This window comes from Dermacentor albipictus, unplaced genomic scaffold (assembly GCF_038994185.2).
Source record: "Dermacentor albipictus isolate Rhodes 1998 colony unplaced genomic scaffold, USDA_Dalb.pri_finalv2 scaffold_19, whole genome shotgun sequence".
Taxonomy (NCBI): Eukaryota; Metazoa; Arthropoda; class Arachnida; order Ixodida; family Ixodidae; genus Dermacentor; species Dermacentor albipictus.
Genome location: NW_027225573.1, coordinates 5,990,393 through 6,014,996, shown reverse-complemented (window position 1 = coordinate 6,014,996; position 24,604 = coordinate 5,990,393). Strand labels below are relative to the sequence as shown.

At 49.2% G+C, this 24,604-nt stretch overlaps 1 protein-coding gene across 1 annotated transcript in view; it reads left to right on the top strand.

The window, feature by feature from the left end:
- Positions 1-2,415: 2,415 nt before the first annotated feature.
- Positions 2,416-24,604, top strand: part of LOC139052197 (uncharacterized) — a 119,046-nt gene continuing 96,857 nt past the window's right edge. Inside the window, exons 1-2 of the mRNA XM_070529269.1 lie at positions 2,416-2,421; positions 7,171-7,345. Of these exons, the coding sequence (XP_070385370.1) occupies positions 2,416-2,421; positions 7,171-7,345 (181 nt within the window). The remainder of the gene's footprint in view (positions 2,422-7,170; positions 7,346-24,604) is intronic.

The window sequence follows — 24,604 nt, the reverse complement described above, 5'->3', positions numbered from 1 at the left end:
GGCGAGGCTACCTTGAGATTCCCGAGTAAAGCGCTCGAGCTTTCCTTCACTCAAGGCGCGTTTCAAGTGGAGGGCGATTTTTGAAATGAAAAACCGCCCTCAAGGAGCATTTCGAGTGGAGGGTCGAGTCGAGGTGCGTTTGTGAATATGGGGGTTGGTCAGTCTCCGAACTCAAGTTGCCTTTCGACCATGCCGAGACTGTTACTCTCCGCTTATCTAATCCTCGATTTTCATTGGCCTTGCTTTCTGTATATCGTCCCCCATGTGGTAACAGGCGTCTTTTCTTGGCTGAGCTCGACTCTGCGTTATCACGTCTAGGAACCGATGAATGTAGTTTTCCTCACAGGTGACGTCCAACAGTAGGAATAGTTGCTGATTATTTAGATACACTATCTAAATGGGGAAATGAAATGACAATCCATGCAGCAACTCAAGAAGAATTCCTATCGCAACGTCTTGTTTCATCCTGCATTGATCATGTAAATGTTCGAGCCCATAATCTGGATGTAAAATCTACTATTGCACAGGTTAAGCTTTCTGACCACTACTCCGTCTGCTGTTCACGGAAACAGACTGTGAATCCTTTGTTATCAGAGGCTAATAACTCTATCAAACAAATTTGCATAATCGATCCAAGGATTTTCGATTAACTAGTCCAGGAAAATGATTGGGATAATTTTTTATGTACTGTGTCACCGGAAAACATGTACCGCGAATTTGTAGCTGCGTTTGATGCTTTTAGGCAGGCGGCAACGCGCGTTGTCAACATCAGGCAACGTAACCTGAGCCAGAAATGGATGACAGGCGAAATCCTAGCAGCTATAAAGGAAAAACTTGGTGTGGACTAAGGCCAAGCGGTCGTCAAACTGGAATGACACGCGCGTAAGATATAAATGTGCCAGAAACAAGGTGAATGCAATGATCAGACTTGCGAAGCGCGTTTATTTTAGAACGAAGTTTCAAGAAGCTCGATCTTACATAAAGAAAACATGGTCCCTAATCAATAATCTTAGAGGCGGCAACATTTCAATGCCTAAAAAGCGCCTTTCATCTTATTTTTCTGCAGACGACGAAACTTTGGAAAACTTATTTAATCACTGTTCTTTTCAAGTGTCTCGCGATCCAGGACACGCTGACCATCGGCGTGTACTTTAACAGATAGCTTGCCAGATTCCACATATCTTCCTTTACTATGGCTTGAAGAATTAAGCTCCATTGTCTTCAATCTTAAAACGAACAAATCACCTGGCTTCGACAAAATCTCTTTCAGTGAACTCCAGAGAAATTTTGACGCAATTAAACATGTATTGCTATCTCTTTTGAACTTTGTTTTGTAAGGTGGTGTGATTCCAGTTGATATGAAAACCGCAACTGTAATTCCGCTTCATAAGCAAGGTGCATGCAATAGTATTGAAAATTACAGACCTATTTCGATAATTCCCTGTATAGCTGAAATATTAGAAAAACATGTGGCTCTTACGGTAACACAGTTTATAGATAAGCATAGTGTATTATCATCACATCAGTATGGATTTGTACAGGGGAAGGGTACACAAACATTGTTAGAAGCTTTCTCTGATCTTTTAAACTTAACGCTAGACCGTAACCGGGTAGCATGTGCCCTCTTTATGGATGCCTCTAAGGCATTTGGCAGTGTTTGGGATGACATTTTGTTACGGAAACTATCTCTTCTAGGCCTTCATGGATCATTCTTGAATTCATTAACTAACTTTCTGCAGGATAGACGACAATGTGTAAAGGTGGGAAATAGTTTAAGTGTTTTTACCAGTATTCACTCTGGAGTCCTTCAGGGCTCAATATTAAGCCCCCTGCTTTTTAACATTTATGTGAATGATCTGTCCAGTGTAGTAAGTAATGATATATATCAATGTACCGATGATACTGTTCTTGTATCCTGTGCAACTGATTACCCTGATGCAATCAGCTCCTTACAGAATGAGGCAACTAAAGCTATGGACTGGTTTACGGCTAATTTAATAAGCATAAACCCTTCTAAAATGCTACTTGTCTGTTTCCATAACCCCATGAAAAAAATCCTGCCTACGACATCATTATTCTTACACACATCGGACTGTTATGAATGTACATGTCAACCTGTTAAAAATGCATCTTCTGTTAAGTATTTTGGATTGCTTTTTGACTGTGATCTTTTATGGAACTCACAATTATCCCACGTCTGTAAAAGGCTGCGCGCGGTCTCCTGTGTATTATACAATGTACGATGTCTTAAGCCAATCTCCGTTCGAAAAATTATTGTTCATGCTTTAGTCTACAGTGTGCTACGTTATGGCTTGACTGTATGTGGCCATTGTACTCTTAGGTGGAGCTCAAGAATTAATTCAATTTTAAGTTCACTGCTGTCAACAGTGGCTTACGATTTGTGTCCAAAGCAAGATGCAGGTGTGTTTAGGATGCTGAATTTGCCAAACTTCACTTCCCTCATTGCTGAAAGTGTTGTAATTAAACACTTCTGGAATAATGATTTTAAAACACGATATACGCCTATCCGCTCCTTAAGACCGAAGGAACCCTACGTCATCCCCAGGACTGCGACAAAGAACAGGAAAGAGAACGCGGCAATACTGTGTTCCAGCCATATTTAATAAATTGCCAACGCCTATGCTAGAAGCAAACACAAGACGTGGTATTAAGAAACTACTTAGAATTGTCGATGTTTAATGTAACATTTTGAATAACTTCTCTCCACCTTGCGGGTTTCCGCAGAACAATTATGTCAAACTCTTATGCCTTTTCTTCGTGTTGTCCAGAAATTCGACTTCACCCTGCCATCTGCTAGCCGCCTGGTTAGCTCAGATGGTAGGGCGGCTGCCCCGGAAAGGCGGTGGCCCCGGGTTCGTGTCCAGGACCAGGACAAATTTTTCTTCAACTATGAGGCTTTTCTTTCGAGGAACCCGTATGGGTTTCCTTTGTAGCAATTGCTACGAACGGGTGGATGTCTGATTTTCCCGTTATTCATTACTTCTCTCCACCTTGCGGGTTTACGCAGAACAATTATGTCAAACTATTTTGAATAACTGTTCAACATTTTGCTCCGACCTGCTAATAGCTAACTCCGCTATTAACCTTGTGCAATTTTCTGTGACCTGACTGTCAGGCACTGCCAGTCAAGCCCTCTGAGGCTTTGGAAGGCCTGCTATATGTACTTTGTTTTCTTTATGCACAATAAAGATTGTATTGTATTGTATTGTATTGGCCCCACGTCGGAGCTCATTTCCATCTAAGCCACCGTGTCCCTGAATCTACTGAAACCTTATGCAATGGCCCGCTCTTAGGGTGACATCGTGTGATTCGATCACCTCTTGAGCAAGGACCAAGTAAGGTCCTCGTCTAGTGGCGCTCTTTGGCCAAACCTGGCCCTTGCGCCATAAAACACCACACATCATCATCATCCTCGTCTAAGTGCAGAATCGATCACTTGAAGTGTCGGCTTGGAATCGCACAATATAGTCCAAGTCCCATGGGGCTCCATCGACATATAACGAATTGCCTCCCGGATAGCAACAATCTCTGGTTGATATAGTTTGGTGGTCTACATGGAAGCGCTTACTGGTCTTCATATTCGGCATTGCGAATGCCGCTGTTGAAGTGGCTGTTGACACTGACCCCTCAGTATATTTATGTATGGAAGCGGGATAATGTTCGGATATATGATCAAAAATGAGGTGCGCCTAGTGCATGCATCATAACACGTCCCGTCGTTGTCTCCCGCGCGTCACTTGACCTTCGGATTTCATCGGTGCTGTGTCGACTCTGATGCACTCTGAAGCGTCTACCTCAACGACAGCTGTGAAACGTGGTGGTCCACGGAAGCACGTGTCAGAAGACCAAGCAAGGGAACACAAAAGAAGACAACATAGTCGCGACAGACCTACCATTAGGCATAAAATAAAATTCATCGTCATGAAGCAAAATTGTCCGAATGTTTCCAGCCTGTGGCCAACGTATGAGCAAACATACACATCGATTAAGGAGAAAGAACTTTAATGCATGTCAAAAATATCAACCCAAAAGAGTTCGCCTAAGTGATTGTAATGCTTTCGCATTCCCACACGTGAGCAGTCTTAAGTGTCCCTGCTGAATTCGTTTGGCGCATTTTGACTCTTTGCCGTGGGCATTTTTGGCGCCATAATTCGGTCCCGCCGCCGACTACAACGCCAGATTTTCGCCTAATGGGTCATGTAATGATTTCGCATTAAAGTAGTCACTGAGATTTCCCAGCGGTACGGCTCACTCATCGGAAGGCGTGCGCCGATAACTGCAAGTGTTATTGACGTCGAGCTGTGGCTAAGGCGGGAAAAGTGGAAGCGCGAAAGCGAAGGAGTGGACATCTCTTAGGCTGCGGTTGAAGGTTGATGCGGTTTACAAGATCGACAGTGACATCTGCCGCCTGCAGCCAGCCACATCTCCCTCTATCGTCCAGTGCACAGCGTGACTCCAGAATACTCCAGCCACGCTTCGCAATACTTATCCATTTTCAATGCGCTCGCTGAACTACTCCCGTCGCCTGACCGCCACGCATTGTGACTTTTGTGAATTAGTATCCGGCAAGCTTACCTTTCCCTTGTTTCTGAACTCTGAGCGGCACCCCAATATCCTGGAACAAATCACAGCGTCTAAGCAGAACGAAGAACATCCGCTTTTTCTTCAACGCGGAAAAGAAGCCTACAGAGTCTAAACAACACATTCTAAAAGTAGTTCGTCGCAAGGGTGAGAGCTTATGTTTATCGCAGATGGAAACAAGCCTCAAATGATTTGGAAGCCTTACTACTTTAGCTTTAGAGAAGAGAAGAAAATGAAACAAAATTTGAGGATTTTTTTTTTTTACTCAGGAAACCGCCACTATGAGTTCAGGTTTCACAGATACTGGTTAGATATACGAATGTCAATACAAATTTGCAAAGAAATGAACGCAGGGAGATAATTTTTCACGCAAAAGTCTATCTAGAACGAATCGTGCATTTAATTATTCAAAGTGCAAACGATTGATTTCATAAAAAAAGAGGTGGAGGGGGAGATCTTCAACTTCGCGTCATATCTTAAAGGGCATGTAGCTTCATTTGGCTCTTTCGCCCATTTTTATGGCGTCGATAACTGCACTAGGGCGATGCAAAAAGGCACGTGCTCTTGCAAGACCAAGCTGCGGGGGCGCGTTGGCTCTGACAGGGCTATGGCTCTAGTAAATAAACTTAAAAACACACTGGCGCATAAAGTAGCGTACGTGGATGCCGCCTACGGCAGAGACGGGGCTGCGGTATCGACGGTGGTTAATGGCGACGGGTGCGTTAAGATAGCATGTTCCACGTGCACCAGTGACGCCTGTACAGCCGAGGAGGTTGCAGTAGCGCTCGCTTGTGCGGGCACAAACGCGGGAGTAATATTATGCGATAACAAATTAGCTATCCGAAATTTTAACAAAAGTAGAATCTCAGAAGAGGCCCACCAAATTCTACTCAAAAACCCTCCTGGGAGGTACGTAACTTTTATTTGGGTTCCGACCCATGAAGAAGTCGCAGGCAACGAAGCCGCACACGAGCTCGCCCGAGCACTCTACCACTGGGCAACTCTAGAGCAGCCAGTTCCAGGGATCAAAGATAGCATCATTACGTACAGGGAAATTGTAGATCATTACAAAGCCGAAAGAAGAATCTTTCTGCCTCCGCATCGGTCTCCCTCTCTGGAGAACGCTCGCATTTGGCAGCGCCTCCAGGGAAACAATTATACATCCCCACATTCAATCTACTTAACACAGACGACGGACTATAACGACGTCCGCTGCAAAATTTGTAAGAAAAAAGGTACGTTAGACCATATAATATCGGAGTGTTCTGGCTCCCCAGGGGCTAAGGAAAACTTTGAAAGTAGAGAAGCCCGGGAGGCCTTGCTCCAGAGCGAGGCTGAAGACGACCAGGGTCGAGCAATCCGCCTGGCTGTTGAGGCCGTGAAGACTCACCGTCCTCAACGCGCGGGGTCTGCTTCGTCATCCCCTCCTACCTACGTGTAGGTTAAGAGGCGGGCACCCCAGCTCGGTGGAATAATAATGCTTTCAATCAATCAATCAATCAATATAGCGAGAGCTGCGTGGTGGCGTTTCGAGGTTTACATGCTGTAGTCGTTGGTGCATTGGCGCAGCGCTTGTCGGCTAAGTACGCTGCGCGTGTCTCAACCAGACACACTTACTTGTGAGCTGCAATTGCTAAATATAACTGAAATGACCTGTAATGCCTAGTAATTGCTCTGAAATGACCAATATGTCTCACGAGAACTTGAAACGACAATTCATTTGAAATGACTTAAATGTTTAGTAATGACCAGTAATAACTAACAATGACTGAAATGGGTTGCAATGACTACTAATGACTAGGGTATGACCAACATATCTAACGACGGCTTGTAGTGAACCAAATTGAGTCTAGATGACTAAAAAGCTTTAGTAGTGAGCAGTAATGAGTAAAAGAAAGAAGAGAAAGAGAAGAGGCAGAGAAAGAGGCGAATGATGAGTAGGAAGAGTAGGCTTTCACTGTTCGCCTCTCAACAGAGATAGTCATTATGATCATCATCATTATCATTAACATCAGCCTGGTTACGCCCACTGCAGGGCAAAGGCGTCTCCCATATTCCTCCAGCTACCCTGGTCATGTGTTATTGAGGCCATGTTGTCCCAGCAAACTTCTTAATCTTATCCACCCACCTAACTTTCTGCCACTCCCTGCTACGCTTCCCTTCCCTTGGAATCCAGTCCGTAATCTTTAATGACAATCGGTTATCTTCCGTACTCATTACATATCCTGCCAGGCCCATTTCTTTTTCTTGATTTCAACTCAGATGTCATTAACGCGCGTTTGTTCTCTCACCCAGTCTGCTCTTTCTTATCCCTTAACGTTACACCCATCATTATTCTTTCCATAGCTCCTTGCGTCGTTCTCAATTTAAGTAGGCTTGGAGTGGGCTTGGCAGCAGCACTTCAGGCACAATGCTCAAGAACCCATTTTACTTCATTGCGCAGGTTTTGACCCTCTTGCTGCCCGCACAACTGCTTTATCCCGGTGAAGGATTCGCCCGATCTCCCTCTTACCAAGCAACTGACGTTGGCTTCGAGCATCCAGCACGAGCTGATTTTTGCTTGATCAGCGACCTCATCATGACTTCCATCAACGTGTCTGCGCCTGCGCTGTCAACGGTGACGTCACATCACGGGGACACCATGCCCTATATAAGAAGCTTCCCATCGCCGGTTGCAACCAGTGGGCTTGGCAGCAGGACCTCAAGCACAATGCTCAAGAACCCATTTTGCTTCATTGCGCAGGTTAGTAACTACTTATCGGCCTACTGCTATCGTAGCGACAACCGCTTTTTGTTGCTGCTGCCCAGCCCACTACGTATAAAGTGTGTTTGTGCATACCTTTTTTCTTCCCAAGACAATCTTTTAAAATGCGGTGATATTGAATCAAACCCAGGCCCAGACACGACTGAAAGGGAAATGCTCCAGCAGATTCTATTAGGTCAAAGTTCCCTGAAATCATCTATCAGTGACATTCTTGCAAAACAGGGCTCTTTTGAGAAAAAAATAGATGGTTTGACCGAGAGAATCAAAAATTTGGAAGACGAGGTGGCAACCATCAAGACCGTAAAAGCAGAAGTCGAGCACGTGAGGTCAACTATTAATAAACTGGAAGCCACTGCATCACACCTGTTAACTAAAACTGACGACTTGGAAAATCGAAGCCGTAGGAATAACTTGCTTATTTATGGCATAAAAGAAGAGGAAAGGGAAACAGAAGCGGAACTTACGGACAAAATAACAAAGGACATTCTTAGCGAAAAACTTGGAGTTTTGATAAAGAGCATGCAAAGATGCCATCGAATAGGTAGGAAATCAAACAGGAATCGTCCTGTCATCATAAATCTACATGAATACCGAGAGAAGACTTTAATAATGAAGGCATGCACGAAATTGAAAGGTTCAGAATATTCAATCAGCGAAGACTACTCGAAAAGAATTCGTGATGTCAGAAAGAAATTATGGGAAAGCGCATCACAGGAAAAGGTTAATGGTGCTAACGTTAAGCTGATTTTTGATAAGTTAAGCATTAACGGTGATATGTTTGGATGGGATAATGCAAAAAACAAACGGTATAAAATCCCGAGGAACCATAAATGACACCGCAAAGGGACCAGCCCTGCATTCAAAATCTTAAACATAAACTGTCGTAGCGTCGTCAATAAAGCTGCAGAACTTGAGGGCATGCTGTTCTCGCATGATGCAGACGTTGCCATGCTTACAGAGACGTGGTTGAGCAGTGAAATATTTGACAGTGAGTTTGTTCCTAAGGGCTATAAGGCATTTCGGGGTGACCGTGACAGAAGAGGTGGAGGAGTGGCCATTTTGTACAAATCATCAATGCAACTTTTTAGTATGCCCGATGCGCAAGATATTGAAGCTGTCTTTTGCAAAGCATACATCAACAAGGTCCGCTTCATCCTTGGTGTTTTTTATAGGCCTCCAAACTCTTCTGCTGCGGTACTTGGAAACTTAAGGGAATATATGCACTGCCATGTAAAATCAGAGGACAGAATACTACTGGCAGGGGACTTTAATTTACCAAACATTGATTGGCACACCTTTTCATTGCATTCTGCTCACAGTATTGATAACACTATCTTTGATATTGTATTCACATTTGACTTACTGCAAATGGTAAATAATTTCACGAGAGTACAGGGAGCCGTAGGCTCAATTCTGGAGTTATATTTTGTAAGTGGCGCCATCCGAAATGCGATAACCTGTGAAGTCACAAACAGGATTTCTGATCACAAAGCTGTCTTGTTGAGCTTGTCAAATGTCTACCCTGATCACAAAAACGGTGTTCATTTGTTTCCCAATTTTTCTCGTGCTGATGATGAATCTATTCTGGATATGCTTGCATTCTACTTTGATGACTTCAGAAACAGCACTTGCAATGTAAATGACTTGTGGCTTTCTTTTAGGGGCATTGTCTCTGAATGTATCCAACAATTCGTTCCCACAATTGCAAAATCTTCTGTGCACCGTAACCCATGGATTTCTCGCGAGACGTTACGCTTACAGCGAAGGCTTAAAAGGTTAAAAGTGAAAGCAAGAACAAATGTAACCTTAAAATCTGTTGTAGAAGGCACTTCAGAACAACTAAAATAGAAAATAATTTGCGACAAAGAAAAATATTACGGAACGATCCTGCCTTCGTTTATTAAAATGTCTCCCGAGAGATTCTGGCGCCAAATCACACCTAAATCTTCTTCTACCAGTGGGTTCATGATAGACGGCAAATGTGTAAGTGATGAGACTGTCGTTTGTTCTGCTTTTAACAAATTCTTCCAGACGGTATTAACCAAAGATAATGGTTGCCTTCCCAACTTTTCTATATCGCTTCCTGTTATATCTGACGTTGTCTTTTCTGAGAGCGGCGTTTTTAATTTGCTATTGAACGTTGATACTAAAAAGTTTCCAGGACCAGATAAAATACCAAACGCCTTTTTAAAGCGTTATGTGGAATGGTGTGCTAAGTACCTGTATGTCGTGTTCACCAGATCTTTACGCGATGGTTCCCTACCGGATGACTGGAGGACGGCCGAATTCAATCCTTTACATAAATCCGGGAAAAAAAACACACATAGACAATTACCGACCAGTATCTCTTACATCTACATCATGCAAAATTTTAGAGCATATAATTCATAAACATATATTAGGTTTCTTAGAAGAGCACAAGGTATTTACAGAGGTCCAACATGGTTTCAGGCATAGCTTTTCTACATGTACTCAATTAGTTGAGACTGTTCACGATCTCGCACAGACAATTAATGAAGGGAAGCAAACAGATATTGTGTTCATGGATTTTCGCAAAGCATTTGACAAGGTATCACATAACAAATTAATCCATACATTAGGGTATTATATAAAAAATGAGCAGATACTTACATGGATCAGAGCCTATCTTACTAACAGACACCAATTTGTCACCTTAAACAATACTTCTAACAATACAGAGGTTGTGTCTGGAGTCCCCCAGGGATCAGTTTTGGGACCACTTTTATTTCTATTATTTGTAAATGACATAGTCGCAGAACTTTCAGTTTCCGTGAAACTTTACGCAGATGACTGTATTTTGTATGAAAAGATACCTTCTGTTGATGATCAGGTGCGTCCAAATAATGACCTGACAAAGGTCACTGCTTGGTGCGAACAATGGCAAATGTCTATTAATTTTGAAAAAACTGTTTTTATGAGAATCACACATAAGAAAGAACCTCTTCAATTTGCACATAATGTTGACAACGTATCTCTATCAGAGGTAAGAGAGTACAAATATTTGCGCCTATGGATAACCAATGAGCTTTCCTGGACGAAGCACATAGATACTGTTGTTGCGAATTCTTTGCGTAAACTGTTTTTCTTGAGGCGCTCTCTGAAATCATCTACGTCTGGTGTTCGTTTACTGGCGTACAATTCCTACATTCGTCCGTTGTTGGAATATGCCGTAATTATTTGGGACCCATTCACTTTAACCAATATTAAAAAACTGGAACGTGTACAGCATAAGGTAGTTAGGTTTGTTTTTAATTCATAGGGCCGCGCGTCTGTTGGTGAGCTCGTAAGGCACAGTGGATTACCCCCGGTGACTGTGCGCAACCGTATCTGTCGATTAAAGTTCCTCTTTCAACTTGTAAACGGCCATTATAAGATTAATACTTCCAAGTTCTTTACTTACTCATCAGGTTATAACACGAGACGAAGGCATGCTTTATCGATAACCCCCATCAACGCACGGAATAACTGTTTCAAATATTCTTTTTTTCCCAGCACAATAACAGACTGGAATAATCTTAATTCTCATATTGTTACCCAGAATTCCTTATCAATGTTTGAAAAATGCTTGCAAATGTTATGAATTCGTGTGCATTGTCTGTTGTATGTTTTTTTTCTTGTATGTATTCTTCACCGATGTCCTAAAATGCCTGCATATGTGATGGATTTGTATGTGTTTACATGCTTGTACATTTCTATGTATACCCACGCTGCTATGATCTGATTTCAGATCGCATATCTATAAATAAATAAATAAATAAATAAATAAATAAAAGTAGAACCACTTTCGTAAGCCTCCAGGCTTCTGCCCCGTACGTGAGAACTGGTAAGACGCAGCGGTTATCCACTTTTTTCTTGAGGGATAAGGCCAACCTGCTGTTCATGATCTGAGAATACCTGCCAAATGCACCCCAGCCCACTCTTATTCTTCTGATTATTTCAGTCTCATGATCCGGATCTGTGGTCACTACCTCCCTAAGTAGATGTATTCCCTTACCACTTCCAATGCCTCGCTACAAATCGTAAACTGCTCTTCACTTCCCTGACTGTTAAACATTAGTTTCCTGCAGATAAATTTTTAGGCCCGCCCTCCTGATTTTCCTCTCCAGGTCAGTGAGCATGCATTGCAATTTGTCCCCTGAGTTACTAAGCAAGGCAATACCATTAGCGAATCGCAAGTGACTAAGGTAATCTCCATTAACTCGTATCCCCAATTCTTCCCATCAAGGCTTCTGAATACCTCCTGTCAACACACTGTGAGCAGCATTGGAGAAATCGTATCTCCCTGCCTGACGCATTTCTTTATTGGGATTTTGTTGCTTTCTTTATGGAGGACTATGGTGGCTGTGAAGCCGCTGTAGATATTGTCACGTGGTCTTGACGTCAAAGAACACAGTAGCCATACTGTGAAACACAAAACTAACTTTTATTGGGCGAACCTGTGCCCACAAAAGAGGCTACACTTATAGCACAACGATAGCGGTGAACACGGCCGGCGATCGTCGAAAATCTGATCAGCGGGTCAAGCACTCGGCTTTTATACAGTAGTCGTCGAATGTTCAAGACTAATCGTTCGTACCCGCGTGCCTTCCACAAAGTTCTACACCATTCGCGTCACGCGATGAAATCAGATAACATAAGGTTTGGCGACAACAGACAGCGGATAGAAGCATCGATAACTTTCCAGAAACTTTGGATACATGCAGGCGCGTCCCACGCTGTGCGATTACATTTGTTAGGCGGCGAAACGTGGTTGCCCGATACAGATAAGTACACGTGTCAATACCCCCCTCTTAAAAAGCATCGTCCCGATGCTACAAGTACAAGAGAGCGAAACACAAAAGGACACTTCTTAAACATAAGTAACAAAACAACAAAAAGAAACAAAGTCCAAAGGTCAGTTACGCGAAGCCCCAAAGTTCATTAACGCTGGTAGTACGGTTTGAGTCGCACAACGTGGACTATTTCAGGTCGTGAGCGGCGCCGCTGTGATAGCGAAATGCCGTCTGGCACGACCTCATAGTCCAGTGCGCCAATACGTCGGATGACCTGGTACGGTCCGAAATAGCGACGCAAAAACTTCTCGCTCAGTCCTCGTCGGCGTATAGGGGTCCAAACCCAAACACGGTCACCGGGTTGGTACTCGACGAAGCGTCGTCGGAGGTTGTAGTGTCGGCTGTCGGTCCTCTGCTGGTTCTTTATTCGAAGGCGGGCGAGCTGTCGGGCTTCTTCGGCCCGCTGGAGATAGGTAAAGACGTCAAGGTTCTCCTCGTCAGTGACGTGCGGCAGCATGGCGTCGGGCGTCGTCGTCGGGTTCCTGCCGTAGACCAGCTTGAACGGCGTGATCTGTGTTGTTTCTTGCACCGCCGTGTTGTAAGCGAATGTTACGTACGGCAGGACGGCATCCCAGGTCTTGTGTTCGACGTCGACGTACATCGCTAGCATGTCGGCGAGGGTCTTATTCAGTCCCTCCGTAAGACCATTCGTCTGCGGATGGAAGGCCGTTGTCCTCCTGTGCCTTGTCTGACTGTATTTCAGAATGGCTTGGGTGAGCTCCGCTGTAAAGGCCGTTCCTATGTCGGTGATGAGGACTTCTGGGCGCCATGTCACAGCAGGATGTTTCAGACAAAGAATTTCGCCACTTCGGCTGCGCTACCTTTCGGCAGTGCTTTAGTTTCAGCGAAGCGGGTGAGGTAGTCCGATGCCACGACGATCCACTTATTTCCGGTTGTTGACGTCGAAAAGGGTCCCAGCAAGTCCATCCCGATGTGCTGGAATGGTCGGCAAGGAGGGTCGATTGGCTGTAGTAATCCCGCTGGCCTTGGCGGTGTCTTGCGTCGCTGACAGTCTCGGCATGTTCTGACATAACGGGCGACGTCGGCGGTCAGGCGCGGCCGATAATACTTTTCTTGTATCCTCGATAGTGTCCGCGAAAATCCGAGGTGTCCAGCGGTCGGATCGTCATGTAGGGCATGCAATACTTCTGGACGAAGCCCTGACGGGACAACAAGAAGGTAGTTGGCGCGGACTGGTGAGAAGTTCTTCACAAGTAGATTGTTTTGAAGCGTGAAGGAAGATAATCCGCGCCTAAATGCTCTCGTGACAACGTCGGTGTGCCCTTCCAAATATTCAACGAGGCCTTTTAGCTCCGGGTCTGCCCGTTGCTGTTTAGCAAAGCCTTCCGCACTTATCATTCCAAGGAAGGCGTCGTCATTCTCGTCGTCTTGCGGCGGAGGGTCAACGGGGGCGCGTGATAAGCAATCGGCATCGGAGTGTTTTCGTCCGGACTTGTAGGTTACAGTGATTTCGTATTCTTGTAGTCTGAGGCTCCACCGCGCCAGTCGTCCTGAAGTATCCTTCATATTCGCTAGCCAACACAACGCGTGATGGTCACTGACGACTTTGAATGGCCTGCCATAAAGATAAGGGCGAAATTAAGCTGTAGCCCAAACGATGGCGAGGCATTCCTTTTCGGTCGCTTGAACAGTTGCCTTCCGCTTTTGACAGTGACCGGCTAGCGTAAGCTATCACTTGTTCGACTCCGTTTCTCCTCTGGACTAGAACGGCACCGAGGCCTAGGCTACTGGCGTCAGTATGGATTTCTGTATCGGCGTACTCGTCGAAGTGCGCAAGTACCGGCGGCGACTGCATGCGTCATTTGAGTTCTTAAAATGCGTCGGCCTGCGGCGTTTCTCACTTCAAGTCAACATCACATTTAGTTAGACGTGTCAACGGCTCGGCGATGCGTGAAAAGTCCTTGACAAAGCGCCTGTAGTAGGCACACATGCCAAGGAATCTACGCCCTGCCTTCTTGTTGATGGGTTGCGGGAACTATGTGATGGCAGCTGTCTTTTGCAGGTCTGGACGGACACCAGATTTGCTGATTACGTGGCCTAGGAACAGAAGCTCATCGTAAGCGAAGCGGCATTTTTCCGGCTTCAGAGTAAGCCCTGACGACTTGATGGCCTCTAGTACTGTCGCAAGCCGCTTGAGGTGATCGAAGTTTTCGGCGAAGACGACGGCGTCATCCAAGTAAACGAGACAGGTCTGCCACTTCATTCCTGCTAACACCGTGTCCATGACGCGCTGGAACGTTGCAGGCGCCGAGCACAGTCCGAATGGCATAACCTTGCACTCGTAGAGGCCGTCTAGGGTGATGAAGGCCATCTTTTCGCGATCTCTTTCGTCGACTTCTATTTGCCAATAGCCAGACTTGCGGCCCATCGACGAGAAGTATTTAGCGTTGCAGAGCCGATCCAATGGGTCGTCTATTCGTGGGAGCGGGTATACGTCCTTCTTCGTGATTTTGTTCAGACGACGATAATCGACGCAGAAACGTATGGTTCCGTCCTTTTTCTTTACCAGGACAACAGGGGATGCCCACGGGCTTTTCGACGGCTGGATGATGTTGCGCAGCATTTCGTCGACTCGTTCTCTTATAGCTGCATGTTCTCGCAGCGAAACTCGGTAAGGGCTCTGGCGGAGTGGTCGAGCGCACTCCTCGGTGATTATGCGATCCCTGGCGACTGGTGTTTGTCGAATACTCGATGACGTCGCAAAGCAGCCTTTGTATCGTCGGAGCAGACTTCTGAGCTGCTGTTGCTTAATCATGGGGAGAGTTGGATTAATGTCGTAGTCTGGTTCGGGAACCATCGTCGTCGGGGTAGATGCGGCGGAATCCGAGAGGACAAACGCATTACTGGTTTCCAGAATTTCCTCGATGTTCGTGATTGTCGTGCCCTTGTTGATGTGCTTGAACTCGTGGCTGAAGTTTGTCAGCAACACTTCAGTTTTCCTTCCATGCAGTCGAGCGATCCCTCTTGCGACGCAAATTTCATGGTCTAGCAGTAGACGTTGGTCGCCTTCGATGACGCCTTCTACGTCAGCGGATGTTTCGGTGCCGACCGAAATAAGAATGCTGGAGCGAGGCGGGATGCTCACTTGGTCTTCAAGCACACTCAAGGCGTGGTGAATACGAGGGCTCTCCGGCAGTATCGCTTTATCTTCCGACAGCGTTATTGACTTCGAGCTCAGGTCGATGATTGCGCCGTGTTGGTTCAGGAAGTCCATACCGAGAATGACGTCTCGTGAACACTGTTGGAGGATAACGAAGGTGGCAGGGTAAGTCCTGTCATGAATGGTTATTCTTGCCGTGCAGATTCCAGTCGGCGTGATGAGGTGTCCTCCAGAGGTTCGAATTTGAGGGCCTTCCCATGCAGTTTTAACTTTCTTCAACTGCGCGGCGATGGGTCCACTCATGACGGAGTAATCGGCTCCTGTGTCCACTAAAGCGGTGACTGCGTGGCCGTCGAGAAGCACGTCGAGGTCGGTGGTTCTTTGTCTGGCGTTGCAGTTAGGTCTCGGCGTCGGTTCACGGCTGCGTCGTGTTGAACTGAAGCTGGAACGTCGCGTCATCAGGTCGTCTTTCGTCGTCGTATTCTTTGCTTCTAGACTTCGTCTGGACGGCGGCGTGTCGTTATGTCGTCGAGGTAGTTTCTTCGGTGTCTTCGTCGGCGGCGGAGGATCTTCGTCAGTTCGACGAACAGCAACCGCACCTCCATCGGTTGCTGCTTTTAGTTTTCCGGATGCGGGCTCGCTGACTGGCCCCGGGCTGGGCCAGTGTTGGTTGGCGCTGCGGCGACAGGTAGCGGATGGTGATAGCGAACGCGACGGTCGTCGAGAGCTCCACTGAGTAGCGGCGAGGTAGTCGGCGATATCGCGAGGGCATTCACTTTGCTGCGGGCGCGGAGCGTTCATGGCGAAACCTCGCAGTTCCATCTCCCGGTATGGGCATCGTCGGTAGACGTGACCCGCTTCTCCGCAGTGGTAGCAGAGCGGGCGGTGGTCAGGAGCGCGCCAAACGTCTGTCTTCCTCGGGTAGCTGCGCTGGGCGTGCTGGTGGCGCCGGTGGTGGTCGACGGAATTGCGGCGTTACGGGGCCCTGGCGCGGTCGTGGAGGGGGACCCTGACGGCGGGCGACGGCGGCGTAGGTCATCGCTTGCGGCTGAGGCTGCGGTGATTCAGGAGCTACTCCAAGTTGTTGTTGGAGCTGCTCACGTACGGCGTCGGCAATCGAAGCCACTTGAGGCTGTGATGATGTGAACTGCTTCTGTAGCTCCCCCCGGACGACAGCTCGGATAGTCTCGCTTAGGTGGTCGGTGGCCAGTGACTGAACTCCGGCGTAGTTTGTCGAGTTCGTGTGGCGGTGGAATTACCGGTTTCGCATCTCGAGTGCCTCGCGAAGAAACTCGTCGACGGTCTTCGGTGGGCTTCGTACCATTCCGGCAAAAAGTTCCTCCTTCACACCACGCATGAGTAGGCGGACTTTCTTCTCCTCGGGCATTTCAGGGTCGGCGTGGCGGAAGAGACGGCTCATTTCCTCCGTGAAGATCGCGGTTGTCTCATTAGGTAGCTGAACCCGGGTTTCCAATAGCGCTTGGGCTCGTTCTCGGCGCATGACGCTTGCGAATGTCTACAGGAAGCCGCTACAGAAAAGTTCCCAGGTCGTTAAGGTGGCTCTTCTCGGTTCTCTAACCACGTCCTGGCTGCGTCTTCCAATGCGAAGAAGACATGTCGCAGATTGTCGTCGCTGTTCCAGTTGTTAAACGCAGCGACTCTCTCATACGTGTCAAGCCAGCTTTCCGGGTCCTCGAAAGTTGAACCGCGGAACGTCGGAGGCTCCCTGGACTGCTGCAGCACGACGGCGGACGCTGGGGCTGCCATTAGGGTGGACTTGGGGGCGATCTTCCTAGTCGTCTTAGGCAAAAGTCCGTGCTTCGGGGGCTGTCCTTGCAGCCTGCGGCTACCTCGCTGGTTCTTGGCGACGTTGATGTCTTCCGCGTGAGGACTTAGGTCACGGCTTTGTGGGGGCGTCTGGTACATGAACGCAAAGCACCTCCACCAGATGTCACGTGGTCGTGACGTCAGAGAACACAGTAGCAATACTGTGAAACACAAAACTAACTTTTATTGGGCGAACCTGTGCCCACAAAAGAGGCTACACTTATAGCACAACAATAGCGGCGAACAACGTCGGCGATCGTCGAAAATCTGATCAGCGTGTCAAGCGCGTCGGCTTTTATACAGCAGTCGTCGAATGTTCCAGACTAATCGTTCGGACCCGCGTGCCTTCCCCAAAGTTCTACACCATTCGCGTCACGCGATGAAATCAGATAACATAAGGTTTGGCGACAACAAACAGCGGATAGAAGCATCGATAACTTTCCAGAAACTTCGGATACATGCAGGCGCGTCCCAACAAGCCGAGAGGCAAGTGCTGGTGCGCGGCAATTGTCATGTCATCGCTGTCACGCTGTAATCATTCCTTTGTCCTCGTGCGGCCGTCGTCGTCACGCTATCATGACTGCGTTACTAAAACATGTGGACACGAATTTGTGCCGCAATCATCAAACACCCTTTAATGACGTCAGCAATATGCTGGGTGTTTAACGTAACTTGTGTCAAGGATTAAAAATAAAGTGGTTTGCCGCAGCACAATGAAACTAATGGCATACGTTTCGCCCTCATGTGGCGCACCTTACAGAATTTCTTTTGCATTCAGCCTAATTAGTTAATTAACTAAGGTGAATTGTGAAAAATTTTAACATTCACTTTATGGCTAAATGCGTTTCATTGTGTTGTAGAGGGGATTCAAAACGTCCGATCAAATTTGTTGTGGCAACGTAAGCACAGTGGCGATTTCTTTTTCGGCGTTTAAAGAAAGCCCGCTAAATATGAGATAAAGCCACGTGACTGCGCTCGCGCGCTATCGTATTGGAGCGCTCTCACTCCCGTATTCACAAACGCACCTCGACTCGACACTCCATTCGAAATGCTCCTTGAGTGCGGTTTTGCGTTTCAAAAATCGCCCTCCACTCGATACGCGCCTTAAGTGAAAGAAACCTCGAGCGTCTTACTCGAGAATGTCAAGGTAGCCTCACAGCTACCTTAAATCGCTCCTTGAGTGAAGTTAGTGCGTAAACATGGTGGCCTTGTTATCTGTCACTCGCCTCGTCAGCTTTTTTGGATGGACGCCAGTTGCCTCCGTAGCTTTTCTTTAGTTAACCATGCTACGCAATTTCAAAAGCTTCGTTTTTGAGACCGGTGCAATCTTCTGCAGTGCTTCGGCAACGGAATTATTCCACTGCGGCGCCGAAACAGATCGGCCGTCCTGTCAAGAAGACTGCGAGCTAGTGCAGTAACTGTCGTATTACTCCTGGCATGAGCCAGTTATTGACCTGCAAGCAGGTATTCTTCGCGCGAGTGCTCCAAAACTACTATTGGCGGCAGAGCATTCACGTGTTACTCGCCACTGATCGTACAAGGCCGCATCAGTTCAAGCACGGCGCGATACATGCCGAGCGCGGCAAGAGCACCGGCTTCCTGCACGGGGTGGTCGGGTTACCCGCGGACACAGACCTGCTGGGAGCCATCGAGTCGAGCGTTCCCGTGCTGTCGGCAACGAGGGAGGAGAGCACCATCACCATCCGATTCGCGGGACCGGTCCCCCCTGAAAACGTGCGCCTTTTCAAGCTCGGGTTCAGGGTCAGGCCTGCGAGGCCCCGTCCAGTGCAATGTCGGCAGTGCGGCCGCTTCGGGCACGTGCTGAAGTCCTGCAGATGGCCGACCGACTGCATCTCCTGCGGCAAAAGCCACGCGGAGGGCGCCTCCTGCCAGAAAGTCCGCTGCAGGAACTGTGGGGGCCCCCATAGGGCCGACACTCCCGCCTGTCCCAAATGGCAGGAAGAACAGGGCGTGGCCACCATCATGGCTTCCTCCACCTCGGCATTGTCGAGGCGTGCTGTCAGGGCAGCAGTCCGGGAGGAGAAGCATCCACAGCAGTCCTTCTCATCTCCGGCGCGGTCCTATGCGAGCGTGCTGAAGGGCCCCACTGCTGCACCCAGGCATCCGGTACCATCCCCTCGTGCCTCTCAACGCCAGCAGACACAGGATACTGCTGCTCCACCCGCCCAAACTACTATGGATCAGCTGGTAAAAAACCTGCTGCTCACCATGCAAGCAGTCAGCACCATGCTGCCAGCAGACCATCCGCTCCCGGCCATCTGCGCAGTGGCACGTCAACAGCGACACAATCACCATGGCTAGTCGCACAGCAAAACGTCGGCCGCGAATCCTCCAATGGAACGTGCCTTCGCTTCGCCGACGACACGCCGAACTTTCCGAACACCTACTTCTGCACGAGTACGACGTGCTCGCGTTGCAAGAGACATACACGCGCGACGGGAAGTGCAACTTTCCGGGATTCGTGGGATACCACAGTGCGACCACCTGCGAGTTACGGACTTGCGCCAACGTGCAGTGCTGTGATCCGCTGCATCCACCCGGTCGCTCCCGCGCGTCTATTTACGTCCGTGCGCGCCTTGCCCAAGCCGTCCTTCGTGTGGCCGACATCGTTCCCACCTCCGTAGAGAGTGTGGCTGTGACTGTGCGCGTTGGGGGGGGGGGGAGGCGACACTTGTGTCGCCAGCGTGTACATGCAACTCGTACGACGGTGGGATACGACCTTCATCGAGAGCCTCACCGCGCGCATCGGTGGTGACTGTGTCGTGTGCGGTGATATCAACTCGCACCACACGGCGTGGGGCAGCGCCCACAGTGAGCCGAACGGCAGGGAACTGCTGAGTTCCATCCATGCTTCGGGCCTGCTAATCATCAACACCGGAAGTCCCACTTTTGTGCGTCGGAGGGTACACGGGAGTGCGATAGACTTGTCGCTCGCGAGTGAGCGATGCCACTACTAGTGGGTTCGCAGCCCTGACACGCAGGGGTCGGATCACTATCCGATCTCTCTCGACCCGTTCGGCCTGAACCGCACGAGGACATGTACGTACCGCGTCACGGACTGGTCCTATTTTCGGTCCCTCTGTGCCATACCCCCTCCGGCAAATACAAACTTTCTTACGCATTTTACGAGGTGCTTGGATGCCGCTACAAAATGGTGCACGGTGCCTGCTGAAACGCCGGTCCCCGATATCAAGCTTCTCAATCTGCGCGCTGTCCGTCGTCGCGCCGAACGCCGTGCCATCAAGAGCGACAAGGTGGAGCATTGGACTTTATACAACCGCCTGGACGCTGTGTGTCGCCGTCACGCCAGGCAGCGCCGCAATCAGAGCTGGCAAAGTCTCTGCGTGTCGTTGGAGGACACTCGCGACATGTCACGCCCTTGGCGCATTCTCGCTTCCCTCCTCCGTCCCAAAATCGCTCGCCATCCTGCACTCTCCATCGCGGTGGCTACGGGCTTGAGCACAGAGCAACTGGCCGAACTCTTCGCCGATGCCTTCGCTCCACCGCCACCGTCTGTGCGCCCTGTCAGTGCACCCTGCGAGCTACCGCCGCACAACAAGGCTGAACTCCTCGCTCCCCTGCGCTACTTTCCCTACGAGGGCAATCTTGGAGCACGTTGAGGTGCTTTACTCGGCCGAGTTTACCCTCAGTGAGTTGCGCATTGTTTTGAACAGGCGTAAACGACGCTCAGCGCCTGGTGCCGACGGACTAACTCATCAGGTCCTCAGGAACGTCGATGCAGCGCAGCTCCCTTCCCTACTCGAGGCCTTCAACGGCGTCTGGCGCAGTGGCATTGTTCCTGCTGACTAGAAAGAGGCGATCGTCGTCCCTATTCTCAAGCGCGGCAAAGCTGCCACGAGCGTTAGCTCCTATCGCCCAGTGTCGCTCACTTCGGTAGCCGGCAAAACTCTGGAGGCCATGACTTTGCGCCGCCTTGAGTGGATTGCCTCCACCCTCGACGCTCTCGCCCCTGAACAGAGTGGTTTCCGGCGACTGCGCTCAGCAGCTGACTCGCTCGCGGACGTCGTCGCTACGCTCGAGCACGCAGCAAGTCGCCAAGAAGCCGGATATCTCGTGCTGCTCGATGTGCAACGCGCATTTGATAGTCTCTCTCACACCACCATCATTCAAGCCCTCTGTGAGCTACGTGTCACCGGCCGCCTCTTTGACTACATCGCGGCCTTCCTCAGTGACCGCACGCTCAGAGTGCGAGTTGGCGACAGGCTCAGTGCCCCCCGCAGCGTGACCTCCGGGGTTCCCCAGGGCAGCGTGATCAGCCGATTTCTTTTTAACTTGGCTCTAGCAAGACTACCTGACTACATCCCCAAGATGACAGCCCACGAAGTCCACTTGGCGATCTACGCCGATGACATCGCACTGTTCGCGTGCGGGCCCACGGACCTCGGCTTCCAAGTGCGAGAATCCCTGCAGTCGGCGATCAACGCCGTCGATGAATATCTCGCCAGCATAGGGCTCCAGCTCTCGGCGTCAAAAACTGAGGCGTTGTTAGCACACCCCCGTGCTCGTGCGCGCTTCGAAATGCCTTGTCTCACGCTGCTCGGAAGCCCCCTCCCGTGGCATAGAAAAGTGCGCTATCTCGGCCTGAACATCGACTGTCGGCTCAACTTTAACGCCGCCGTCTCCCAGCTCTGCAATAATTCTAAGAAGGTGGCTGGCGCCGCACGCTCCCTGCTCGCCCGTGGTCGTGGTTGTACACCGCAACTTGCGCTTCGAGTTTACAACTCGGGCGTAACAACGCGAGCACTCTATGCGCTTCCCCTCACGAACGCCAGAGCCACCAACTGGAACGCCATCGACATGCAGCACCGCACCGTAATCTGCCAACTTTACGTGTTTCCTCGCAACTCGCAAGTAGAAGCAACTCTCGCCGAAGCTGGAGACTGGCCGCCCTCACTTCGCGCACGGAAGCAAGCGATGAACCACATCGAGCGCCGTCAACGTTCGCCACAGGGACAACGCCTCGTTTGTCGCCTCCACACCCTCGAGGGCTCGGGCATGGGCCAGCGTGCCACCGAATTCAGCGCACTCGTCGCATCGACGCCGCAACTCCTGCCCCTGCCGGTATCGCCGCACGCCTCCGCGCTACTCGATGTAAACACCACGGTGCCAAGCGTCAAGTCCAAGCGTCAAACAGCTGTTTGTGCTATGCAGCAGGAAACGGCCGCACTGCTGCACGAGCGCCTAGGGGGCCGGCTGCTCGTTTACACCGATGGCTCAGGTGCTGCAGCGTGCACGGCGCCGGATATTTGCGCTACACGGCAGTGCCGCCTTCGTGTTGTGTCGTCGTCGACGGTGGCCGAGCTTGCTGCGATCGACCTAGCAGCTGATCTCCTGCTTCAACAGTGCAGTGTTGTTTCTGCCGCGATCCTTTCGGACTCGCGCGCGGCAGTGTGTATGCTGGCGAAGGATTACCTTGGACCTCCGTTGGTGCAGCGCGTCGGCTCAAAGCTCCGCTATCTCGTCGCCAGGGCTGCGATTTGGCGTTGCAATGGGTTCCAGCGCACATCGTCCTGCAAGGGTACGAAGCCGCCGACGCTCTCGCAAAGCAGGCTCACTCCCTGCGCTTCCACCTCGCCACCTCCGTCAGCGGCTTCGACGTGGCCAAAACAACCATTCTGCGAACGCTCCGTGCGCAGCACCCGGACCAGCGCGTCGCCGTGGGTACGTCACTTCGCCTCCTCCCCCGCGTGGGCTTCTCTCGGGCGGACCGCTCCTTCCTGCTTCGCCTCCGCGTCGGCTGCCAGGAGACGGCTGCGAGAACGCACAGGCTTCAGGGAATTGGCCGCGCCGCATGCAGCAACTGTGGCGATTTGGAGACGCTCGACCACTTGCTACTTCCCTGCCCTGCCTTCGGTGTGGAGCGCACGGACTTGTGTACAGTGTATCGACGACTGGGACTGACTTACGATACGGCGACCGCGCTGCTATTCCATGCAGCCCACTCGTCCATCGTGAAGCACGCTCTTTCGGCACTGCTAGACTACTGCAATGCGACGCACTTGAGAGCGCAGCTCTGAGCCCCGCACCCAATTTTTTTTCCCCTTGCCACGTTCGTCATGTCTTTCTCTCCTTCATCTTTTTCTTCCCATTCCCCCCTTCCCCGTGCAGTGCTGTTGAGGTGTCCTCCTGTGAGAGACAGTTACGGCGCTGCACTCATCTCTTCCGTCTCCTTTTCTAAAATCACTTCACACACACACACACACACACACACACACACACACACACACACACACACACACACACACACACACACACACACACACACACACACACACACACACACACACACACACACACACACACACACACACACGCGCGCACGCACGCACGCACGCACGCACGCACAAACGCCGGCAGTTTCCCGCGTTCGCGCGGTTTGTACTCGGGTAGATGGTCACTGACTACTGTAATCGAAGGACGGCGAAGCACACCGCAGCAAGGCGATCATCTCTATAAACGAGCAGGTGCGTTCACTTTAATTTTGTTGAATTTTTCTTTAATTCCATGCAGCTAGTAGCGCTAGGGAAAACAACATATAGTACTGTAATTTTGCATGCAGTTGGTGGAATTTAAAGCCGTAACCAATAATTACGTGAGCCTTCCTTTTAAATATTCAGTTTAACTATACAGCTTATCACGCCTATGAACATCCGTTCACAACGAGGAAGTGGCCAGTTATGAAACGGCATTCAGAACTATCTATACCTGCATGTATACACGGCGAATGGAATGTTTTATTTGAGTAAAAACACAATAACAATACAACAGAGTATACTTTTTGCACCTCACTATTTTTTATTGTGATAAGAAATGCTGTAGTAGTGTAGTGACAGTTCCTAGTACAGACATTGCTAGGAAGCGGTAGCAGATATATCTCGCGTACCTTTGTTGCGAACATTCCAGCTCTGTAGACGGTTGATTATGCAAGTGTTAGATCGCTGTATGTTGGTCTGGCTGCGCAAGCGGCAAACCAGCTGAAAAATGTTTCTTTGCAAATATAAATAAATAGAATATGAGCTTATTACAGTAAAAAATCATGCTCTAGAACATAAAATTCTTAAACAAATTTAATTAGTACGAAAAGTAAACTGAAGAAAATGAATACAGTACCTAAGCTTCTTTTCATGCGCCCTTAACATCATTGTATATTTATAACCAACCCCTTGTCTTATGCAGGAACCAGGCTGCCAACATAAGCACCCAGAGCAAGTGCCTTTCCAAGTGTGCTGTGTGTGATGCGCTTGCATTGGTGTGCATGTGAAGAGCTCCAGTTAATGTGTCCTGCTGCACTACGATAGTTATCACAACATTCTGGCTAAGATGTATAACCTACCACATCTGACATCCTATCAGCTAAAACACCACTAAAAGCAGTTTGACTGCATGCATTTGCCT